The sequence below is a fragment of the Podarcis raffonei genome, chromosome Z (genome assembly GCF_027172205.1).
Source record: "Podarcis raffonei isolate rPodRaf1 chromosome Z, rPodRaf1.pri, whole genome shotgun sequence".
Taxonomy (NCBI): Eukaryota; Metazoa; Chordata; class Lepidosauria; order Squamata; family Lacertidae; genus Podarcis; species Podarcis raffonei.
The window spans coordinates 15,066,017-15,090,484 of NC_070621.1; the positions used below are offsets into that span (position 1 = coordinate 15,066,017).

Genomic DNA, 24,468 nt, shown 5'->3' on the forward strand with positions numbered 1-24,468 from the left:
CAAGGCTGGGCACAGCAGGAGCATTGCCACCATGCAAATATATGGTGGAAGATTAATAAATGGGTCTCCAAATACATGTTTGGGTTAGAAGTGGGTCCTAGGTCTGAAAAGGTTGATGACTGCTGCCTTAATATCCTGCATTTTATATGTTATTTTAACTAATATAGTCAATTCTATGTCACTTTCCCCTAAGATGAGGCATTTTTGTAAACATTCTTCGGTTGGCAAACCACACTGCAAAATTTGGAAGAGTGTGAATTCTGAAGGGTTGCTGAGGTTTGGTTTGGTTTGCATATTATTTGAGAAACTGTGAATCCTTGTAGCTTCTCATTAAAATTCAAACTGAACTGAATGTATCCCTAGCCATAATCTGGCAACATCTGGAGGGCGATCAGTTCCTTCACCCCTGCTTGAGACCGAATGATGAAGGCATCTGTGCCATTTGCAAATGCAGTGCGTGTTTACAAAACTGGGTGCAAATAACACGTACATTTTTTTGGGGTGGACAATGCACCGTATTCGGGAATCTCCCTGGCCTTGAACAGGTATGAATTATTCAATCTTCTCCTCTCCCCACTCACCATGGTGCCCTTGGGATCTAAGGATGTGATCCTTTGGAAAACAATAAAAGGATGCACTGCGGAGAATGGAGGGGGCCGCGGGTGATGGTGGCTGCGTCGACCACCCCTCCCCTCGACCCCCTTTCCAGCTCTCCTGCTTTTGCCTGCAACGGAGGACTGCGGGGAAACCGCTGGGTCTGTTGCCGCAGACTTCCAACAGCCAACTGAAGGCAGGCGGGTGGGGGGACACCCAAACCTGTTGTGCCTTTGGAGGCAGACATTGCAACGTCTTGGTGCGATGCAAGTGCCAGGCATGTAGATGAGTACAGGGAGCTGCATGCAGTAGGCGCTTGAGCGGTAGCAGAGCGAAGGGACGGCAGGGCAGCTGGGAAGTGGGTGTGAGACGAAAGGGGAGCACCCTACACGCTTTGCCCAGAGAGGGGGCTCTCCCTCTCTGCGTGTGTGTGTGTCTTTGCGCCTGGACACGCACACGGAAACCTCTCCCTGCTGACTCCCCTTTGATTTGCCAAGGAGAGGAAATAAGAGGAAACCTTCGCTTGCAGCAGTTACAGACACAGCATCTCGTTGATGAAGATGCTTCCACGGCAGTAAGGGTATCAGCTGCAGAGACCCGGAGGACTTTGGCTGGAGAAAAGCCAGAACTCTGGGAGGTGGACAGGAGGAGGAGAGTCTCTCACCCTGCTGGAAGATGGAGGCCAAACCTTTGTTCAATATGCAGAAGGCGCTTGTGCAGCCCTTCCAGATGTGCATGCTGGATATTCCCCTGAGCGTGCAGGACGACGACGTGAGTATTGCCCACGTGCTAGGTGGGGGAGCTCTGGGGTGGTGGTGGCGGCAGAGTTTGGGCTCCAGAGACTCTGGATGCTTTGGGGTGGCAAAGGGCTCGTTTGACTGCCTGGTTTTCGTTCTGTCTCAGAGGGTTCCTGGGTTCTAATAGTTGAATGTTGAAAGATTCGAGACAGATCAAAGAAAGGACTTCTTCAGACAGCTGTAGAACTCACTCCCACAGGAGGCAGTGATAGCCATAAACTTGGATGGCTTTAAAAGAGGGCTGGACAAATTCGTGGAGGAGAGGGGCTATTGAAAGCTGCTGTTCACAATGGCTGTCCACCGTTAGATGCAGCAATGCTTCTGAATACCAGTTCCTGGAAACCACAGGAGGGGAGAGGGCTCTTGCACTCAGATCCTGCTTGCTGGTTTCCTATGGGCATCTGGCTGGTAGCTGTGAGAACAGGGTGCTGGACTGGATGGGCCATTGGCCAGATGCACATGGCTTATGAATTTTGGGTGGAGTGATGGAAAATCAAAATTTCATACACATATTGGTGGATGTGCATCATGCTCTTGGGCAAAAGAAATTGCCTCTCAGTTAGATCCATCCCTGCCCCATTTGCCTTGCTCTGGTGCCCTATGCAGCATTTGCAATCTGTTGCCCAAAGCACCTTGCCTCTTGGCCAACATTAACTTAGAAAATTACCAAGAAGCTCTGAGGGGTAGCGTGGACCTCTGTAACAGCAGGTGTCATTCTGCTTTGAAGTGCCGTCGTATGAGAGATATGGCTTTACTCTCTTAGAAAAGAAAGCCACTGGTAAGATTTCTCCCAGAGTTTCCTACGTTTGTAGTCACTACCTGAAGTGTGCCGTAGATTATGGAAACCAGGAATGTGCTTTGCACCAAGTCAACCCCTCATTGGTCTGCCTAGCTCAGTCTCTTGAGAGCTGTCACTGGTAGTGCCCGTCCAAGTGTCAGACGGGGGGGGGGCGTCTTTCCCAGACCTAGAGATGCCATTGGAGATTGAACCTGCAAAGCAGATGCTCTATCATGGAATACAGCCCCTTCCCCTAACAATAGTGAGGTTCCAGTCCTCATGTTTCTGAAATTGAGAGCTGATTTAAGTAGGAAGCTGCCTTATACGAAGTCAGACAATTGCTGCATCCAACTCAGTACTGTCTACACTGACTGGCAGAGGTTCTCCAGGGTTTCAGGCAGTGGGTCCCTCCCAGCATACCTGGAGATGTCATTGGGGTTTGAACCTGGGATCTTTTGCATGCAGAGTAAATGCTCTCTACTACCTAGCTTTGCCTATTTCCCCCTGAGCGTGGCAAGTGTCACTATTTACTTCTGCAGCACTTGGGAGCATTCCCGTTTGAGCTGCTTGGAGATGGGCCAAGACAGAGTGGTTGAGGGAGTAGAATTTCAGAAGTGGAATTCTGTCCGCAGAGCAGAATTGTCCCTCCAGGCACAGCTATAAATTACTTTCTTTTTGCTGGATCCTCTGCTGGACTCTTCTCCAAGCTTTGCTGCATTCTGCTGGTTGCTGCTGTATGACTTAAGGTGGGGAGTGGGGCAGGAATCCAGTTACTTCCAGCCCCAGATCTATCATGGTTATTAACTTGCAAGAATCCATGTCATTGTAATGGTGGGGGACAGGTGTCAGGAGGTGGTGGTGGTGACAGAGGGAAACCATGCATTTCAGTAAACTTCGGGAAGGGGGGAGTGCAATATGACTCCATGAGTGCTATGCATAAACACACATAGTGTGCTTTTCAGGAAAGGCATGGCCAGCGTCAGGGTAGGAGGAAGTGAATGTGTCCATTTCAGTTTCTCGTTTTTCCAATCTGAAATTCAGTTTTTGATTTAAAAAAACAAAACAAAACCTAGGGGCTACGATTCTTTCTTGTTCCACTTGCCAACCCCATCTCCCCTCCAGCCCCTTTGCCAACTGCCTGTCCCCCAAACCCCCTCCTCTTCCACCCCCAAACCTATCCCCTCACAGTTTCCCACAACTGCAACCCCTTTTAAAGGAGGGGAAAGTACTTTACAGAGCAGTTTGCCAAACTGCTTTGTGGAGCACCTTCCTCAGCTGTTAAAAAGCTCACTTGGGCCACCTGTAGTGCAACTGTAGCATGATGACAGCCTTACATTTCTATGTATACAGGAAGAAGAAGAAAATACTTTAATCAACATTTTAGTGTGAATTCTTCCTGGTATACCCTTTTTTGTATGGAATTTTACTGAATACAGGTAACTCGCAATTCAGTTTTACACACTTGGCAAAAAAGGAGGTAGCAGAAAGAGGGTGGGTGTCCAGGAAAAAAGACTTTGGCATTAGCAGTCCCACCCACTATTGAACCCAATGTGTTTTGACTTTGTGCGATTCTGTCTTTACGTGCTATCCTCAGAATGTAACTCCCATTCGCCTGTGTACACATTTTTGTATGACATTTCCCCAAATATGACATTGCTACTTTCAATAATATATGCTTTTTTTAATGCACACTTTACCATGTGCATTTTTTAAATGCATGACATGACTGGACAACTGCATTGCAAAATTCAGAGAAGGAATTTCAAAGGATGACTGTGTGTTCTGATTCATGTATTGTTTTGGCAGGTGAAAATTAGAAAGATGTACCTTTCAATGTGAATGGAAGCGAATATCTCCCCCCTCCCCCGCCATCAAGAGTGGAAGCACTAAGATTTCCATGCACCTATTCAGAGGGAGGGCAATTATTCTTGCCCTCTCTCTGAATTGGCTCTGTGAAAATACCAAGTGAAATCTGCCAAGCAGCCAACGCAGGACAAGATGAGTTTTGGCACAGGGCATATGAAAACATTTGACTTTTGGTGTGGCTGTACAGAGTTCCCTGGGAAGAGGGGTTTATTGTTAAACCACCCTGGGAATTGTAGCTCTGTGTGAGGAGGGAATAGCTGGTCTCCTAACATTTCTCAGCACCCTGTACAAACTACAAGTCTTAGGGTTATTTTGGGGTGGCGTGGGGGGGAGTGGGAAGCCATGACTCTTTACAGTGGTAATGATACTGCTCTAAATGTATTATGCAGGTGGGGCCTGTGTTTTGCTACGAGGGTCCTCCTTTAATAAATGAAATTAGAGGAGTGAGAAAAATATACAGGCAGAAGGAGCTAGATTCAATGTCTGGCATTTCCAGTTCACTGGAAAGGGCAACAGGGACACCCCATACACCCACTTCCAGTTAGAATAGATGACAGTGAGCCAGATGAGAAAATAGCGTGACATCATAAAAGGAAGCATCCTATTCCTGCAGGAGCACTTCATCATGCAAGGGTGGGGAAAGCTGGCAGGACAAACAGAGGAGAAACGTCAGGCCTAGGGGCCAATGTGGCCATCAAGGCCTCTCTCTTTGGCTTTTTGGGACTGTCTATAGCCTATGCCCCCTCTGGAGCCACGCCCCTCACCTGCTTCATAAATTCACATTACTTGCTCCACTCACTTTTGCCTCTGGCCCTGCCAACCACTATCATGTGGCCCCTGGAAGGATGCATGCCTGGATGGAAGATAGAGAGAAAGCTGTGTGTGCAGAAATTTACATATTGTACAAGAGTTTTAAAATCGCATTAGCTGTTTGGCCCACATGTGCCTTCTCTTCTGGCCTGCCACAGGTCATGTGGCCCCTGGGCGGTTGTCCACAAAGGAATGTGGCCCTTAGGCATGCAAAATGTCCCAGGTTCAATCCCCAACAGCATCTCCAGGCCCAGGGGTGGGAGAGACTCCTGCCCCAAATCCTGCAGAGCTGCTGCCAGACAGTGTTGACAGTACTGAGCTAGATGAGCTGATTAGTTTAACTCAATACAAGGCTGGTTCCTATTTATATTAGCCCTTTGTTTAGAACCATGAGGCCTGGAACCTTATGTTATTTTTGGAGGAGGTCTGTGGCAGAGCAGAAGGTTTGATCCCCAGTGTCATTTGCAGGTAGGGCTGGGAAAGAGACGCCCTGTCTGGAAATCCTAAGGAGCTGCTGCCAGTAAGTGTACAGAATACTGAGCTAGATAGATGAATGGTCTTACTCCATCTATAAAGAAGCTTCCTATGTCCTTCTGCAATTCGTGTTTTTCCCTCCCCTGCCCGCCCTGCTCTGTAAGACAAAAACATAATGCATAACAGCATGACATCACTAAAAGCCCAACAAAGAGTTAATCGTCCCATAACTCCCTGTTTTGGAGACAAGGTGGTTCAAGCCCTAAGCCACCCAAAGGGCTATCAAACACCACACAATGAAACTGTTACTATAAATAAAAGCAACTTTTACAAAAGCTATCATTAGCAATACCTCTTGGGCTCTGGCTGGCTGACATCATGGCAGCTGGGAGGATACCTGGCAAGTTGCTGATGACAGCACACCTGTCTGGCTTCAATGTGGCTTGGCTATGCCTTTCTTAGCACAACATTGGATGGTCTTGCTGCCATAACAAAGTGCTGCGGCTTTCTACACAGATAGGTAGCTAAAGCCAGAGACCATCCTTTCGGTTTGGGATCAGAATGTGCTGGGTGGTATATTTACAGCATGTGAATTCACAGTCAAGTAGGGCAAGATCATCATTAGTTTGTGGGATGTTAATTCTCACCCAGCAAAACTCTGGAGCCAGTTAAGCCTGGTTCAGTGCCGGAGCCCACAAATTAATGCTTAGGTTTTCCAGGTAAACCATGCAGGCTTTAAGAGTCATTTGCCGAGGGCGAGCAGAAATTACCTCCAAGTGATCAGACAAGGGGATATTATGGTTCTATGAGAATAGCTGCTGCCAACCACTCACAAATTATTCCAGATTTCCATGTTGAATATACATGGACCAGTTCCATCTAAAGATGGTTGAGGAATCCAGCTTTCTATATTCTGATGCTAACTGATCTGATCTGTGCCTGCTGAGCGGATCAAAACCTACCTAATTACTTCACATATATTTCACATTCCTCAAAAGTTCCAATGTTCAGAGTATCTCAAAATAAATATTAAAAATGCATATCTTGAAAGAGAATGTATGGATAACTTGCATGCATGGGTCCACACATAAACACAAAATCACATAAATCCAGGAACACCCGGAAACACACAGCCCTATCACCAAGAAGGAGGGCTCTGGGAATCTTGTGGGAGGTAAGTGAGAAGCCTCACTTACTGGGCTTTGAGAAGGAGGTGCAAAGGCTCTAGGACAGGGGTCAGCAAAGTTTACCTCACCTGGGCTGGTTCACTCCTGTGGAGATCGCTCTGTGGGCTGGATTGCATCTGCGCAGATGCGGTTTTTGGCATCTCTGCGGAGGCGATTTTTGACGCCTGAGTATGTGCAGACATAATTTCCAACACTATGCAAGCGAGTCCCCGCTCCGCACTGTGCCGGTTCAGCACAGCATGTGGGGACTTGCCAAGCGGGTGGCTCGGTTCAGGGGTGGCTCGTGGGCCATTTAAACGACCCCCATGGGCAGCCTGTGGCCCACCGGCCACAGGTTGCCGACCCCTGCTCTAGGACCCTCCCAGACCCTCATGTCACCTTCCCAAAACCAGGTCCGCAAAGCACTGCCTAAAGGAGCATGAGATTCGCGTTACCTGTATTCACACACACATTTTTCTAAGGATTATTTTTAAAATGCAGATTAACGTGGAACGTGGAATGAGACCAACCTTTGGTTGAACTAATGCCAAAAGCTGGAATGAGGCTCTTTGCTTCATCCATAGTCCCATTCTTCCACATGATGAGGCTGGTAGAATGCCCCAGAAAGAGAAAACGGTAACAGCTACACCCTGAATCATAAGGACATCAAAAAAGCCTGGCTGCTGGATCAGGCCAAACACCCATCTGGTCCAGCATCCTGTTCTCACGGTAGCCAACCAGATGCCCCAAAGGGAAACCTGCAAGCAGCAGCACTCTCCCCACTTGTGATTCCCAGCAACTGGAATTCAGTGACTGGCTGCCTCTGATAGTGCAGGCAGAAGACAGCCATCCTGGCTGTTCAGGATGGGAAGGATAAGGGAAGAAAGAGAGTGTGTGTGTGTGTGTGTGTGTGTGCGCGCGCGCGTGTGCCCGTGTGTGCGCATGCATTCTTTGGAAATCAACCCTGACAAAGTTGGTGTTGCAGAGACAGGATTTGACATGAATCCTTCCATCCTGAGCTGGTGGAAGTTGTAACTTGCTTCGCTGCGCTCCCAATGATAGGTGATTATACAACTGTTGTATAAAGATGTGAGAGGACAAGATAGCAGGAAGGGGGACGGGGAGGAGGAAGAAATGAGTGGTGAAGCCGGGAAGAGATAATCTTTTCTCGGCAAAGCCAGCACCACTAGAGTGCTGTCTCAGCAAGGAGCTCTCTGCCAGCTGCTGATTCACCCTGCCATGTCATGCTCCTTAGTTCCTGGAACCTTTTGGAAACATTGCTATGAATCTCTCTTTCTTTCTTTCTTTCTCTCTCTCTCCCTCTCTCTCGTAATGAGATGTTAACTTTTTGAGATTGTATTAATTATTTGTAGGATTTATTTACTTTTTGTTTAAGGCCATGTTCACACCCTGCGCTTAAAGCACGATGATGCCATTTTAAACAGTCATGGCTTCCTTCAAAGGATTCTGGGAGCTGTGGTTTATTAATGGTACTGGCAGTTGTTAGGTGGTCCCCTGTTCCCCCTGCCAGAGCCATAGTTCTCTGAGTTCCCTGTGAAGAGGGATTGGCTGTTAAATTGCTCTGGAAATTGTAGCTCTGGGAGCGGAGGAGGGGTCTCCAAACAACTCTCAGGACTTAAGGCGGGGTGGGGGGGGAGGAAGCCATGACTGTTTACATTTAAAGCTCCATGATACCACATTAAAGTGCAAATGTTATCTTATTCAAAGCTCTTTTTTAAAAGATAAAAAAAGCATCAGTACTCACCATGAAGTAAATGCCACATTTTTAACATGGGGGGGGGGAGGTGCCAGTACTGTTATCCTTTAGTACCCCCGAAAAAAGCACTGGCCCTATTGATAGAAAAGCAGAACACAGATATTAAACAAAAGCAAACTTCTACACACACACACACACACACACACACACACACACACACACTCACTCCTATCTTTCATCCAAGGAAGCAGGAATCCTTATCAAAGTTTAAGAGCACATTCCAGCCAGGCAAACACACTCAAGGAAGATATGGCTTGGGGAAGTTCCAAGGGCTAGACAGAGAAACTTGGAGAGCCAGATTTGGCCCCCTGGGTTGGAGGTTCTTCACTCCTGCATTATTTCATTCAGGTAGGTACATAATGGATTGTGGGCAGTACAAAGCAAAAGGCCCATGTTGCCACATCCAAGGCCACATCAGATCCAGAAGCAACTCATGTGGCATAGTGGAGCTATCCAATGTGGGCAGGGTTGATAATTTGTGGGCAGAATTATATGTGGACAGGGATACAGTCAATTTCTGGCAGAAGCGCTTCCCATGCCACATGCCATCCAATTGTATCTCGCAAGGCAGAGAGGGAAATTGAAGGGTGTAAAGAAGAGGAAGATGTCACAGGAGGTGAAAGACTGTTTTTAAACACACACACCACCATAGGAATCTACCTTGTAAGTCTGTTGGTGCATCTAGCTCAGTATTCCCTAACCGACTGGCAGCAGCGTCAGATGGGTCTCCCCCACCCCTATTTGGAGATGCTGGGAATTGAACCTGGGACCTTCTGCATGCAAAGCAGATGCTCTGCCACTGAGCTACAGCCCTTCCTTCAGCAAAGCATGAGTTATTTTAGATTTTTGTGCTACTTTCCTCCTCGTGCAGGCAAGAGGGAGTGGCAAAATAATTGGGGTGGCCTGGAATCTTGTGGATTTGCTCTCTGGCTGTACTTCAAAGGGCAATTTTTATCAAAAACTCATTCATCCTACATGTCTCTCTCCCCCTCTCCCGCTTGAAACAGTGGCCAAGCTTGGGAGAGAGTAGTTAGGAGAGTTCCCTGATCCAATAACTTGTTAAGGCAATGGATCTGGGTTTAATCTTGTTGAAGTCAGTGGACTAAGCTGCTTTAAATCCTAAAACTGGGGCTTATCTCCTTTGTGGAATCACCTAGAGGAGAGGGCCCAACTTTGGCCTGATTTTAGTAACTTTTTAAGGCTGCATACACACCAAATATTTAAAGATTTCTCTCTCTCTCAGAATCCTGGGAACTGTAGTATATTAAAAGTGCTGGAGATTGTAGTTCTGCAAGGGGTGAACTGTACTTCCCAGGATTCTTGAGGTGTGTGTGCTTTAAATGTGTATGTTGCCTAAGACAGTTCAGATCAGTGTATACAGTATAAAAATTCAGAATGTCAACTTTCTTGAGATAACAGAAAAGAAATGGTAAAATTTGATACAGGGAAGGGAGCCTATGATCACACATAATTCCTAGGCAATCATACATAGGAGTCATTTTGTATGTCTCTAAACAGAGACATTCTTCCATCTCATTTATGTGTTTATTTATAGCTCACCTTTTTCTCTAAGGAGCCCAAGGCGTCATGCAAAGTCCTCCCTCTCAATCCCCACAACCACCCTGTGAGGTAGGTTAGGCCGAGAGGGGTAGTAACTTGCCCAAGGTCACCCAGTGAGCTTCATAGCAGAGTGGAAATTTGAACCCTGATATCCCAGGTCCTAGTCTGACACTAACCGCCACACCCCACTGCTAGGGAATGCTACTGTCTAAGGCAGGGGTAGGCAAACTAAGGCCCGGGGGTCGGATGCTGCCCAATCGCCTTCTCAATTTGGACTGCGGATGGTCCGGGAATCAGCATGCTTTTACATAAGTAGAATGTGCCCTTTTATTTAAAATGCATCTCTGGGTTATTTGTGGGGCATAGGAATTCGTTCACTCCCCCCCCAATAGTCCGCCCCTCCCCCAAAGTCTGAGGGACAGTGGACTGGCCCCCTGCTTAAAAAGTTTGTTGACCCCTGCTCTAGACCAGGGGTCGGCAACCTAAGGCCCATGGGCCACACACAGCCCACGGGGGTCGTTTAACCAGCCTACGAGCCGCCCCTGAACCAAGCAGGCGGCTCAGCGAGTCCCCCCGCATTGCACTAAACCGGCGCTGTGCGGAGTGGGGACTTGCTTTTGTGGCACTGAAAATCACGCCTGTGCATGCACAGATGCCGAAAATCACATCTGTGCAGGCGCAGGAAATCGTGGGTGCACACATGATCTGGCCCACGTAGGGATGTCTGCTTAAGTGAACTGGCCCAGACAAGGTCAACCTTGCCGACCCCTGGTCTAAGGTTAGGAATGGGGGGCTGGTGACCATCCTCCAACCCCATCCTCTCTAACCATTGCAGGCGCAGATGGGAATTGGAATCCATTATCCAACCTTGCTTTTGCCCACAGACACCTATGCCACAACAAACCCAATCAGTCTCTAAGGCAAGCACCTTGTTAGAGACCCCAGCAAGACGCAGACTAGGGGAGAGGGTCTCTAGATCCTTCAGTAGCTGTAGGGATTAGCTGCTGGCAGATCGCCTTGCTGAGGGCCCCTTCCCATTGTCCTCTTGGAATCTGCAAACACAGGGAAAAACAATGGAGAGATTTCCTGCCTTCATCTCAGCAGGCTGCAAAGTTTCAAGATCAATCATCATTACTCAAGCGGCAGCTTGGTTAACTCTTTGCCTTCCCAACTCTTAACTCTGGTGAGTCTGTACCTCACTAAGAACAGCCTTGCAGCTAGATCTAGCCCAGTATCCTGTTCTTGTAGTGTGCATCCAGTTCCCTGTGGGAAACCAGTGGTTTGGCCTTTCTAGAGGAGCGGCTTGTTTTTCGATACATTCATTTGGCATTTATCAACATACAAACAGTAAACATAGATAAGCAGACCGTGGAAAAACGAGAGGGAAATAATAGTACACAGGCTCGGCGGGAAATCCCGAGGTCTGCAGAAGAAGAAAATATGTAGACAGCCATAAGACGCGTGCTCCGCAATCACAGAATGCTGGAGGGGCGAGGGGAACTAGGAAATACGGGAGTGGAATACAATGGAATGGAGCATCTTGGAAGAGGCACGACTGGCTGGCTGCCACTAACGCTGAACGAGGGCATCCCACGTCGTAACATTTGGTTGAAGTTCCTATTTGTTGTTAATAATTAGTAATAATAAGAATAATGCCAAGCAGTTAACAACAACAACAACAACAACACATGCTTCCAGTAGGGTTGTCCTCATAGCTGTCAACATTTCCCTTTTTTTAAGGGAAATTCCCTTATTCTAAATAGGATTCCCCGCAAGAAAAGGGAAAAGTTGACAGCTATGGTTGTCCTATTAGTCTGCTGCAGATCAAGTAACAATCAGCCGTGTTGTACCTTTAACGACATCCAGATTTATTGTTAGCATCGTCTTTCTGTGGCTTAAGAATCCAGGCTTCTCTGAGATGTGAAATCTTATCCTTAGTCTCACGGCTATAGTGGGGGGTGGGGGGTGGGAGAAATTGCAAATAGCAGGCCTGTTTTTTTCTTTATTTAAGAACTGCTTATCTTGTATACACTTGAGCTTTGCCTACACGTGTCACGGGCCTCCCCTCCGTTGCATCTGTTGGCCTTTCGGCCCCTCTGTTTACCCTCCATCCTACTCCCCAATAAACCCGTGTCTATTTGCCAAGCCACAGTGATAACCCTTCAATTCATCTGCGCGCAAAGCAGCCGCCGCAATAAATCCTTGAGCCTTTTAAAGTGCCACAGCTTCTGTGAGTGAACGAGTGAGGTTGTGGTTAATACTAATATTAGGATTATAAACGTTTCTCTCTCTCTCTCTCTGCAAAATAATAATAATAAAGTTCCAGCGGCGCTCTCCTTCTCGGCCTGCAGAGGGCACGCCTCTGCTTTCTTTCCTAGCCTCTTCCAAGCGGGAGGGGAATGAGAAGAGGAAAAGCCTCTAGGCTCTGGTTCCGCTTTCGCTTGCCTCCCTAGCATCACCACACCGCCTTTTCAATCTTGCTCTCTCACTCTATCTCCACCCCTTTCCAAGCGGGTGACATAAGGGCTTGTGAGTGGGCGGATCAAATTTCCCCAGTGTGGAGAATGATGACTGAGAAGGAGCCGCTTTGCTGCTGAGCTCCAGGCGTAAAGGCGCAAAGAACGCGCGCTCTCTCCCAAGCCCAAGGTGCGCGTAGTTTGGAGAGGGGACCCTCCGAGCTCGTGAACTGGCGCCCCTCCTCCTTTAGCTCAGTATAATGGAAAGTTAGCGGGAGTTGAACCCTCTATTCCCGCCGCTCCATGGTGAACCTCATGTGGTCAGAGCTCCTGCAGGATGAACGCCCCAAAGCAGCCGCTGCCGCAGCCACCGCAGGAGGCGGCGGACGCGGCGGCATCCTCAGCCCGGAGAAAATGTTCGAAGGCTCCCGCCGGTTCCGGAGCTTGTGGGACGGGGTGAAGCTGGAAGTGGCGGCCGAGAGCACCAGCCCCGTCGTCTTGCACAGTTTCACGCAGCTGGATCCGGACCTGCCCCCGCTGGAGGTAAAGCCCAAAGTGTTGGGGGTGTGCGCCGCGGGGATGGAGGTGGCGGGTTGATTATACGGCGTGTCTCGCTCGCTTTGCATGAATTTCAGGTAAAAAATTCCGCCTGTGCCTGCTTACTCGGGAGTAAGCCTCCGCTCAATGGGGCGTGCGCCCAAGCAAAAGCGTGCAGAGGCTTGTAGTAACGGGCTCCCAACCAGACGACTAGTTCTCTTCCCTCCGCGTCCGCCGTGTTTCCAAGACATGTTTAATTTAGGGGTGAAGCCTGACCGCATCTCTCTTCGCTTTTTTATACCGCGGCCGCAAACTCCCAAGTTTTCTAGTTCTGGTGTTTTGCGTGGGCACGCGGAAGGGTGAATGTAGCGCTGGGGGTCCCACCAACAAAGCTGTTTGAAAGTAGCTTCTCTAGGAGGCGCCTTACTTTTTGTCTTTCGACTGGTAATTTAGGTCCGTTTCTGATTCCACTCCATATGCATACATTTAAAACCTATTTGAAGCAGCTGGCTGCTCACAAAGAATCCTGAAGATTGTAGTTTAAGGATGCTGGGAATTGTAGCTTGGCGAGGTTCTCGGGATTCTTTGCAGGAAGTCCTACGTTTTAAATGAGTGTTGGATGGGCTTTAAATTTATGGTGTTAATCTGTTTCATTACTGGTGTGCATGAGTGAGTATATGGGTCATTCTCTGCCTCTTTCCCCATTTCATCCCTGTGAGGCAGGTTAAGTGGACTGCAACTTCTTTTCACACTACTCGTTGTTTTACTCATGCCACAAAACGATGGTGCTTCCAATTTAGATTGCATTATTGAAAGATTTGGCAGATTTCAGAGGTAGTTTCGGCGGCTTTTTGCCATGACAGCAGTGGGTACTTCCAGATTGGGGTGTGTTGTGTGTGTTAATATAGCCACTCCACTTACATTGGATATTGAAAATAGGCCACTAGCAACAGGATTTTATTTTACTGTATAGGAATTCCCATAGAAAAGTAAATCTAAATTAACGGGGGGGGGGAGAGATACAGGTTATTATTTTTAGGCCAACAGTGTTTTGAGCATGCTGTGAAAAATGTGCATGTATAAGGAGCACTGATCCCATAATATGTACAATAAAATGCAGCATTCATGGTAGTATACCATTGATTATTATATGGCGAGAACACTATTTTGCATGCAGAAGGTCTCTGGTTCAATCCCTGCAATCCCTAGGAGAGATTCCTGGCCTGAAATCTCAGAGTTGCTTCCAGTCAGTGTAGACAATACTGAACTAAATTGTCCAGTGGTTGAACTCTGTATACGGTATCATCTTATGATGTTCTCAGTGAGAGAGCATCTGCTTTGCATACAGAAAGTCCCAGGATCAAACCCTGGCATCTGGTATGGCTGGGAATAACCCCCTCCCTAAAGCCCTGGAGAGCTGCTGCCAGTCAGTGCAGACGATACTGAGTTAGGTTTACCAGTGGTCTGACTCTGGATATTCAGAATGATGAGGATTATAATCTTACTCTGTTCTTAGGAGGAAAGGCTGTTGCCCATTGGTAGAGCAGCTGGTTTGCATGCAGAAGGTCCCAAGTTCATTCTCCAAGTAAGGTTGGCAAAATGTCCCCTGCCTGAAATCCTGGACAGCTGCTGCCAGTCAGAGTAGATAGTATTGAACTAGATAAACCAACGATCTGATTCTGAACAAGGGAAACATTCCATGTTCCTGTCCTGTACAACGTCACCTGAAATTGCGGCACATCATACAAATAGGGTTGGGGCACTTTCCCTACATTTGGGTTTCGGGTTTTAAAAGAATGAGGGAGGATATGATGGAACTTCGTAACCTTATGAATGAATCAGTGAACAAATGATGTACGTAGTACAGGCAACTCCCCATTTACATGGGGGTTAGCCACCGTGCATTTAATTGAAATTGTGTATATTGGGAACACTATTGAAAAAGCCTGCAAACACCCTGGAAGCCCTTGAAAAACTTAAAAAACAAACAAAAAAAATCCATTAAATCCACTACAGTCGCTCTTTCCAAACCTCCTTGCTCAAACTCCCAATTCTCCACAGGCCAAAGGTTGGTGCAAAGGCTCCTGGGATTGCTAGATGCTATTTTCTTTCCATTTTCACACTCTTTAAAGGAAATTTTTGCCCCTTTTGTACTGTTTTCAAGATTGCTGCAGTGCGCGCATGCGCTGTTGCACTTGCCTTGAATGCGTGTAAATGGGGAGTTGCCTGTATAGAAAATGACTTAACATTTGAACTTGCTTACAGTAGGGAGGCCTCTCATGGATTTTAATTTATTTTATTTGTAATAAGCTCAGTCAATATGAAAGTGAAGTCCTTCCTATTAACTTGGGAAGCTGCCTTTTACCGACTATATCTAGTTCCTTGGTTAATGTAGCTCATTATTGGCTGGCAGCAGCTCTCCAGGGTTTCAGGCAGGGAGTCCCTCCAGGCCCTACTTGGAGATGCTGGGAACTGAACTTTCTGCATGCAAAGCAGATGCTCTACCACTGAGCTACAGAAATCCCCCTTTACAAAAAGCACAATTGGTTTATCTCTGTCTCTTTCTAATAAAAACTCAGGGCTGTCATCATGCAGCTCCCACTGGAGGATTTGTAATGCCATATCACAACCCTCAATTTGCATGAATTTCAGGTAAAAGTGAAGACAGTGAAACTATAATTCCCATGGTTTTTTAAATATATATAGAGAGGTGCTTAAATGTGGTGTGTGTGCAGCAAAAGGGTCACTGGCCAGGCAGATGATCTTTGTTGTTCCCTTTCCATCTTCCACAGATATCTGCAATTCCCTCCTGCTCACATGATCGCTTTGGGCTCAACTGGACAGGCAATTATCTGTGTGGCTGGCAAGCTGCCAGGTTTGAGCATCTATTAGGAGAGGCGCTCTCTGTGGCGAGAAGCGCAGATCTGGCGCCTTTAAAGGATTTAATGAATGACAGCGAGCTTCCTGTTGCGAACCATTTTTGTGCCTTCTGTTCTCCTTGGAGCTGCTTGCCTAAAGCTCTCCGACCTGGCCAGGGATTTGGAGGGAGCCTGTAGCATCTTCTTCCAATGCAGAGAAAATCCTTTGCTGGGTGGGTCATGTCCAAACATCTGTATGCATCGACTGTGGGAGCACCACAGTCTCTCCGACATTCCATTACAGGACAGTCAAGGCCCCTGTCAATAGCTCAGTGTACTTTGTGTAGCTCAGCTGTAGAGCATCTGCTATGCACGCAGAAGGTCCCAGGTCAATTTTTGGCATCACCAGGTAAAGCAGGGAAGGTCTCCTGCTTGAAGAACTTGAGAGCCACTGCCTGTCATTGTAGACAGTACTGAGATAGATGAACCAATGATCAGATCCTATTTAATTTAGCCTGTTTAATATTTCAAAACAGTAAGAATTAGAATCTTACTTTATTTTTAGGGGATAGGCCATAGCTCAATAGCAGGACACATTCTTTGCAAGCGGAAGGTCTTGGGCTCAATGCGTGTCATCCCTGTGTTAGGCTGGGATGGTTGCCTGCTTGCAACTGGAGAGCTGCTGCCAGCCAGTGTAAAACAGTGCTTACAGCAGGTCTCTTCCTATGACACTGATGCTATATTGAATGAGCTTTTTTCATTCTTGGGACACAGGGCTTTTATCTTAATTGCTTCCCTTTGCCAAACTTTTTGCAAAGAGTTAATAAACCAGATCCAGTTTCCTATGCACACAAGGCTGCCACCCACAGCCCCTGGTTTCATTCTCTTGGAGGTTGGAGCAAGAGAGATTGTTGCTGAAAATCCATCATCTGTTTCTCATTTCGTGTCTGGCAAAAAAGTATTTCAACCTCCCAGATTTCCTTCGCTGGGCTAGGAGGAGCCTTGAGAGGTGTGGTTTCAGAAGAGAGGCCAGGAAAGTTGGGTAGGGTAGGGGGAGAACCTGAGCTTTTCAGCTCCCTCCATTGCAAGGAAATAATGATTGAAAGGGTGGTGCAATCATTCCAGACCACCATACCTCCTTCTCCTTGCAGGCAGGAAAGAAACTGTGTTTCGCTAACCTTGGGCAAGTCTAGAGACACATTCATACCAGACTTTTAAGGCACTATGATACCATCTTAAACAGTCATGCCTTCCACCAAAGAATCCTGGGAGCTGTAGTTTGTGAAGGGTGCTGAGAGTTGTTAGCAGATCCATATGCCTCTCACACAGCTACAATTAATTCCCAGCATTAATTGTTAAGCCACTTTTGAGAATTGAAGCTCTGTGAGGAGAACAACTCCTAACACCTCTTGGCACCTTCAATAAGCTACAGCTCCCAGAATTCTTTGGGGAAGCCACGACTCTTCAAAATGATACTGCTTTAAATGTATGGTGCAGATGTGGCCATGGTAGATGGTAGCTACTTACGGTTTTTAAGAAAATAATGTTTTGTCTTGGGCTGTGTACACACCATATATTTAAAGCACATTTCTCCCACACCCAAGAATCCTGGGAACTGTAGCTCTTTGAGAGATAAACTACAGTTCCTAGGATTCCATGGGAGGCTGCTTTAAATTTCAGTCCTCCTGAACTCTTCCTGCCCCAGCTGTGCTTTGCACTTTTCAATTGTGCTTTCACGGATTAAGAAATGCCTTGCTGGATCAGACTTAGGGTTCATCAGCTGGCCAGAAGCTCCCAGAAAAGCTCACAAGTGGACAAAAGGCAGTAACTTATTGTCTGCACCCTCCCCTTCACCAGTGTTTTGTAGTTGGAGATATACTGCCCCTAAATGTGAAGGCTTGATTTAGTTATCAAAGCTGAGTGGGGGGTTTGAACCTGGGTCTCTCAGCTCCCAGGCTGGCGCTCTGACCTCTAGACTCTGCACTGCTGATAAACTTTAATTAGTTCTTTAACTCCCCTCCCTCCTAATTTTTTTTGAAACTGAGAGTTTGCTGCCTATCAGCACGTAGGGCTTAGTGGGCTAGGCATGGAGGCAGACTCTCCCACATGGCGGAGAGGCAACAGGTTATTTTTAAATAACAAAAATCTCTGCAGGCCTCAGATGGAAATTAAGAAAAAGGAAAAAAAATAAAGCACAAGTAATATGTCCTGTTAATTACCAGGGATGCAGGCGGCAGAAATTGCCCCAGGGGCCTGATCTGCACAGGCTTGCAGCAGCTTTTTGTCAGGAGTGTTCGCAAATAACCTCTTCTTCTTTTAATAAATAAATGCAGAACCAACTCCGTTGAGTACAAGCTGGAACTGTGATGAGTGTTCAGGATTTCCCCTCTGTGATAGTCTACTCTCCCCTTTGCCACCCTATCATATTTGATGGATGGTGTGTGCTGTGTATTTAGTATCTGGGAGCTTTGTGGGGGAATACCCAGTTCCAGGCTGTTGGGGGGTGAAAGCTTGGGCAAAATGTGGCCCCTGCTTCCTCTGTAAGTTGCCCCTGGTGGCCAAGAGTACAGCCACCTGAACAGCAGAGAGTAGCCAGGCTTTGCTGCTCTTTAAATTTCCCACAATGCCCCAGAGCAGGATGGGCAAGAGTACAGTACTTTGAAACAGAATCCGGGGGCCTCACAGACCATCGTCAATTAAAGTGTTCCTCACATAGTTAATATTATTTAATAGGCACAATTAATATATACAATTGAATCTGTATAATTAATAGATTGAGCCCTTTCAGGGACATTGAGTCCATGTCAGGATAAAAAGATGGGATATAGATAAATATAATAATAATTTAGAATAGTCAAGTGTACTCTCCAAAGGGCAGCCCACCTGCTCTCCAGAGCCCCAGGCAGCAGAGAGGCCTCACCAAGTCGTGCCAGCCAGCCAGCCAGTCCACCAATCAAAAGGCGGGGCCTCGAAATTTGGCACCTGTCTCTTCCCACTGGTGGGTTTTCAATTGCCCCAGCCCCTCCTCACCCACGTACTCTCGCCTCGTGGGCAGCATGTTGGACCACCCTGCCCCAGAGCAATGCTAGGGGTGTGTGGGATTGTCATGGACAGAGGCATGAATTATTTTTTTCGCAGACTCGAGAAGTACTTATCTAAGCTTGGCAAAGATACAGTATACGTATATACAAACAGACCCACACTCTTTCTTTGTCTCTCTCTCTCACACAAGAAACAATCTGTTTTGCAAATTTGAATTCAAAACCAATCAACCTTCCACTGTTTCTCATATGTATTTTTGTGTGAAAAATCTGACATTAAAAAATCTTTCTGTGAACACACACACACACACACACACAGAGAGAGAGAGAGAGAGAGAGAGAGAGAGAGAGAGAGAGAGAGTTGTATCCATTGTTAGTCCTACACAGAATAAATGCATTGAAATGGATGGATATGGCTGGCTTAGGTTCATTGATCTGAATAGGTCTACTCTGGGTAGCACTTTGTTGGATACAACTCACTCTATGTTTCTGTGTGAAAAATCTGATGCAATTGCAACTTCGAATTCAAAATCTCTCATATATTTACACATTCTTACAAGAACACATTTTTAAAAATTATTTATTTCATAAAATTAAAACACTGATTGATTGTACAAAAAAAACCCTCAAATGGGTTTACAGAGAAAAAGGGGGGAAATGAAATTGTAAAAACAGTTTAAAAATGACTTTTTTAAAAATTCAGGAAAAATTAAAACCAGCAATGAACTAAGATGAGATTAAAACATGCACATCAATGTTCTACATATCTTTTGTCTAGGCTAGCGTAAAGAAAAATGCTTTTAACACTTCCTGACATTGATGGACACACAAAATATACATTCAGACACACTGTGTAAGAGACGGGGGGGGGTGGGGAGAATGAGAAAATATGACATCAGAATGCAAATGTGAGTTTGAAATATCCTGTTCAAAGTTTGGCTAGCAAAACTGACAGACTGAGAGCATCCCACGTATTCACCTTGGCTTCATAATCTGATAAGGGTTGATATTCTTTACTTGCACTGTTCTTTTATTGCATGTGCAACTGTACTCATTTTATAGTTTTCTTTTTCATCTTTTGATCTTTTAATAATTGCTCTCTCTGTTTTATATACTTTATAAAGTGAAATATAAAATAAACACTCTCTCTCTCTCTCTCTCTCTCTCTCTCTTCATTTACCTTGGGGACATATTCATAGTTTTACCAACCCACAAGTTATCTTCTCTCTCTGTCTTTCTCAGATATAGGATTTCCTTTCAGGTGTTTTGACATCTGTGCTTTTTTCTCTGCACTCTTGCAAATGGATGTGAGAGGTAAAAAAATAGGTGTATGAGCTTGAAGTGCAGAATTGTATTCCGAACATGCATATCAAATTTCATTCCTGTATCTCAGTCCTTGAGAGATTGTTGTTGTTGTTAATATTGGGTTCATATCGGGAGGTCCTTAAGGTATTGTGGTTCTGAGCCATTTAAGGCTTTATAGGTGAAAACCAGCACTTTGAGTTGGGCCCAGAAGCTTAATTGGCAGCCAGTTGGGTCAGGATCAGTGTAATATGCCCAAACCATCTTCCCTCGGTGAGCAGCCTGTCCACCAAATATTGCGCCAGATGAAGTTTCTGAACTGTCTTCAGAGGCAGCCCTACGTATAACACGCTGCAGTAATCTAACCTAGAGGTTACCAGAGCATAGACAGTTGTTAGTTTATCTCTGTCCAGATTACCTACCTACACACACAAACACTCTTTGTCACCCGAACAAGGTAACCTAAAGCCTTTGCTTTGCCAAATAAGTCATTCTGATTTTCCTGCGCACACAGTCTCCTCTGAAGGATTAGGGGTATGTAGAAGATTAAGACTGCCTGTTTTGAAACAAGCTAAGAAGTTGAACTCTGAGGACTGAGGCATTTTAAATCTGGATGGCATGACTATACAAAGGAGCGGCTCCTTAATCTGTGTGATCCTGCTTTTACTAAATGGATACCCTAGTTAATACAGATTAAGGCACTGTTTATCTACAGAACCATTTATCTTCCCACAGCTGAGCCCAGGGTGCTGAGTGCCACAATTTCATGTTGGCGGGAAGACACAGAAATGGATTCTGAGAATAATGGCTTTCATTTTAGTTTTTAAAAAACAAGTTTGTACTGTAGTCCTTAAGCTGTGACTTTAAGAGCAACCAAAAAATTGTTTAAAATTTAAACTCTGTCCTATTGCTACTGTGTTCTACTTTACACCTCAAATGTATACTAAATGGGTTTGGGATGGGGGATTGACTAGTTTTACAGTAGTTTTCTCACTTGTCGACTCAAAAAGAATCTGCTTCTGCAACACATCCCAAAGGAGAATCACCCACTCTTGTGCATTTCTGCATGATTTGCTCATTTTGGGTTAGGTTTTGCTTTGGGTTTAGGAGGAATTCTGTATAGCAATGACTCACGAAGAGACTTTACAGAAAGTCACATCTGAAGGCAGGTCATTTTGTCATGTCTCCTTGTTAGGAACAATTGAACAATCCCATTGTGGAGATTCAACAGGCTAACCCTCATCTAGCAGAGGCTGATTGGAAAGGAACATGCCTCAGGGCAATACATCAGACAGAGACACAGTGGGAAACCTCATGGGTAGACTCCCATCTGCCTCTGCTCGTTGAATTAATGCCCTTTTATTTTTCAGACTTATCTGCCCTTTCATGGGTGGCTTAGTGCCAGGAATGCTTCTCAGCTCCTAGACTCATCCCCACCCAACTCCAGTTTGCAATCCAGAGAGCAAATGTCACCTCTTGACATTTCCTAGATGGGTAATAGTTCCATCACATTAGGGGCAGGACAGGGACTGCACTGAGCAAACTGACCAGGAGGGTCCCCAAGTGCACCAGGGTCCAGGTAGTCATATTTTTTAAAAAGACACATTCTTGCATATAAACAGAGGGTGCCCACCCCAGTAAGATCATTTAAATCCAGACTCTTAAAATCCCCTTAGCGACATCACAGCACAGTGGATGAGGAGCTGGCTCCTTCTTCCCAAGAAAGGTGTGCCAAGAAAGGTCTGTCAAATTGCTGGGCAGAGTTTGAAGGATGGAGTTTGGAAGGAGCTTTTGCATCCTCCTCCTGTTTCTTGACAGTTATCCCCGCTAGGTGTCCATAGAAGTGCACAATACCTTTCTGAGTGTGCTAACTAGGTTTGAGGTTTTTTTTTTGTTTCCAAATAGGATTTATGACTGGATCGGCATCCCTGGGAACCAAACCATTTCCCCGATCCCTTCCTTGGTACTTTTCCAAATGCAAACAGGCTTTCGCCTAATCTGGGACCATCCAGAAGTCTTAGTTTTGGGTGCTCAGGAAGTCTAAATAATGAGTAGGAGAGAAGAAACCTAAGGTGTAAAGGCACCCCCACAATAAGAGCCAGTGTCGTGTACTGATTAGCAGACTTCCACGCTTCAACATTTTGTTGCAGATCCCTTTGGTTGTTTTCAAAAGTATTTTAGTTCTGTATTTTGAAAGTGGCCTTGCAGATTTGGTATTGAGAGGCGGCAGCTTCTCTCCCCCCTTTTTTTTTTACTGAAAATACTCTGCTCCTAGTCTCGGCTGCCAAATGATAGGACTTGCCCCACTGCTTAGGAATGAATCTAAGTGTTGTCAGCATAGAATCATAGAATTGGAGAATTGGAGAATTGGAAGGGATTTCAAGGGTCACCTATTCCAACCCCCTGCATTGCTGGAATCTCAACTAAAGCATCCCTGGTAGATGACCATAGTAATAGTAATAGTAATTTATTATTTGTACCCCGCCCATCTGGCTGGGTTTCTCCAACCACTCTGGGAGGCTTCCAACAAAGATTAAAAATACATTAAAATGTCACACATTAAAAACTTCCCTGAACAGGGCTGCCTTCAGATGTCTTCTGAATGTCAGGTAGTTGTTTATCTCTTTGACATCTGATAGGAGGGCGTTCCACAGGGCGGGTGCCACTAGCGAGAAGGCCCTCTGCCTGGTTCCCTGTAGCTTTGCTTCTTGCAGTGAGGGAACCACCAGAAGGCCCTCGGCGCTGGACTTCAGTGTCCGGGCAGAACGATGGGGGTGGAGATGCTCCTCTGCTTAAAAACCTCCAAGGAAGGAGAATTCACCACCTTCCAAGGGGGTTAATTGTTACAGTCTAACCCATGGGTAGGCAAACTAAGTCCTGGGGGGCGGCGGCGGATCAGGCCCAGTCGCCTTCTCAGTCCAGCCCACGGACGGTCCGGGAATCAGCGTGTTTTTACGTGAGTAGAATGTGTCCTTTTATTTAAAATGCATCTATGGGTTATTTGTTGGGCCTGCCTGGTGTTTTTACATGAGTGGAATGTGTGCTTTTACAGTATTTAAAATGCATCTATGGGATATTTGTGGGGCATAGGAATTCATTCATTCCCCCCCCCTTCAAAATATAGTCTGCCCCCCCCCAAGGTCTGAGGGACAGTGGACCAGCCCCCTCCTGGGGGACCAACCCCCACTGGCTTTCAGTGCCATCTTGCAGCAGGAACAGGTGCAGTTTTCAGATTTTGCTGTAGGAATGAGGGAGGGACAAACAGAATTTAAGATTGGGGGGAAAGTGTAAAAAAAATCCACCTTCCCCCCCCCTCCTCACAGATTACTCTTTTGGGTGTGTGGATAAAGTCCTCCGCCTTAGAAGATCTCCTCTCTGCCTGTATTTCTGTTTGCTTTGGAATTCTTATTTCTGTCCTGTGGGGGAGTCTTGAGGCCAAACCTCATCTCCTAAAGCTGGGAAGGGAGGATGGAATGAGCTGTTTACTAGGCCGCAAGCAGCACAAGATATCCCTCAGTGGAGGAAACAAAAGGAGCGTTGTGTTGATTTGGTGCAGTTGTGTGTCAGCTGTTGTGCGCTTCAGCTCAGGGTTAAGAGAGAAAAAGGGGGGGGGTTCTTGGGCATGGAACAGGAAAATCCTCAAGTAGCATCCTCGGTCTGCTTGGAAATAGTGTGCAAATCTTTATCCTGTGTTATTCAGTGGCTAGAGTGTTAGACCATGACCAGGGAGACCAGGGTTCAATCCCCACTCAGCCATGAAGCTCACTGGGTGATCTTGAGCCAGTCACTCGGTCTCAGCCTGACTTACCTCACAGGGTTGTTGCGAGGACAGAATGAGACAGAAGAAAGCTATGTATGCCAGTTTGAGCTGCTTGGAGGGAAATAATTGGGATATAAATGCAAGCAGATAAATAAATTCTGTTTTAAATGGTCTTGTTTCTATTCCCACCCCCACACCCCCAAGCAAGTTTAGCATTTTGGAGAGGTTGCTGGTTTGCTATTTCAACCAATTAGTATTTTGGAAGGGTTGCTGATTTCCGATTCCATTGCATGGCTGTATTCTGCTACCCCACCCCCATCCTTTTGCAAGGCTGTTGCTCTTAAAAGCTTGTTGCAGCTCTCCGAGATCCAGGAGAAAAGAGGGGAAGCGTGTTGCTAAGGAACGGATTTTGGATGCAATGCCGGCTGAGCTACAAGGGACAGGGTGTGCAATTCCCCAGGAAGCGTTGCATTCTGGGAAGTGGAATTCCAGCCAGAGTCATGTGTCACTGATGATATTGTTATCAGGGGACAGGTTGTAGCTTAGTGCTTAGAGCATCTTTGCCTGCAGAAGGCCTGAGGTTCAGTCCCCAATTGCATCTCCCGGTAAGGCTGGGAAAGACCTCTTCCCCAAACCCAAGAGAGCCACTGCCAGTCAGTGTGGACAGTACTAAGCTAGTTGGACCCAGTGGT

At 46.3% G+C, this 24,468-nt stretch overlaps 1 protein-coding gene across 5 annotated transcripts in view; it reads left to right on the plus strand.

The window, feature by feature from the left end:
- Positions 1-24,468, plus strand: part of RALGDS (ral guanine nucleotide dissociation stimulator) — a 91,887-nt gene that overhangs the window by 21,819 nt on the left and 45,600 nt on the right. For 2 of the 5 annotated variants that reach the window (XM_053373307.1, XM_053373309.1), the window contains exon 1: positions 12,333-12,821. The exons of 2 other annotated variants lie outside the window; for them this stretch is intronic. In XM_053373307.1, coding sequence (XP_053229282.1) covers positions 12,582-12,821 — 240 coding nt within the window. In that variant the 5' untranslated portion in view covers positions 12,333-12,581. Of the gene's footprint in view, positions 1-1,021; positions 1,366-12,332; positions 12,822-24,468 lie in introns of those variants that run through there. One more of the 5 variants, XM_053373310.1, reaches the window with a different exon arrangement.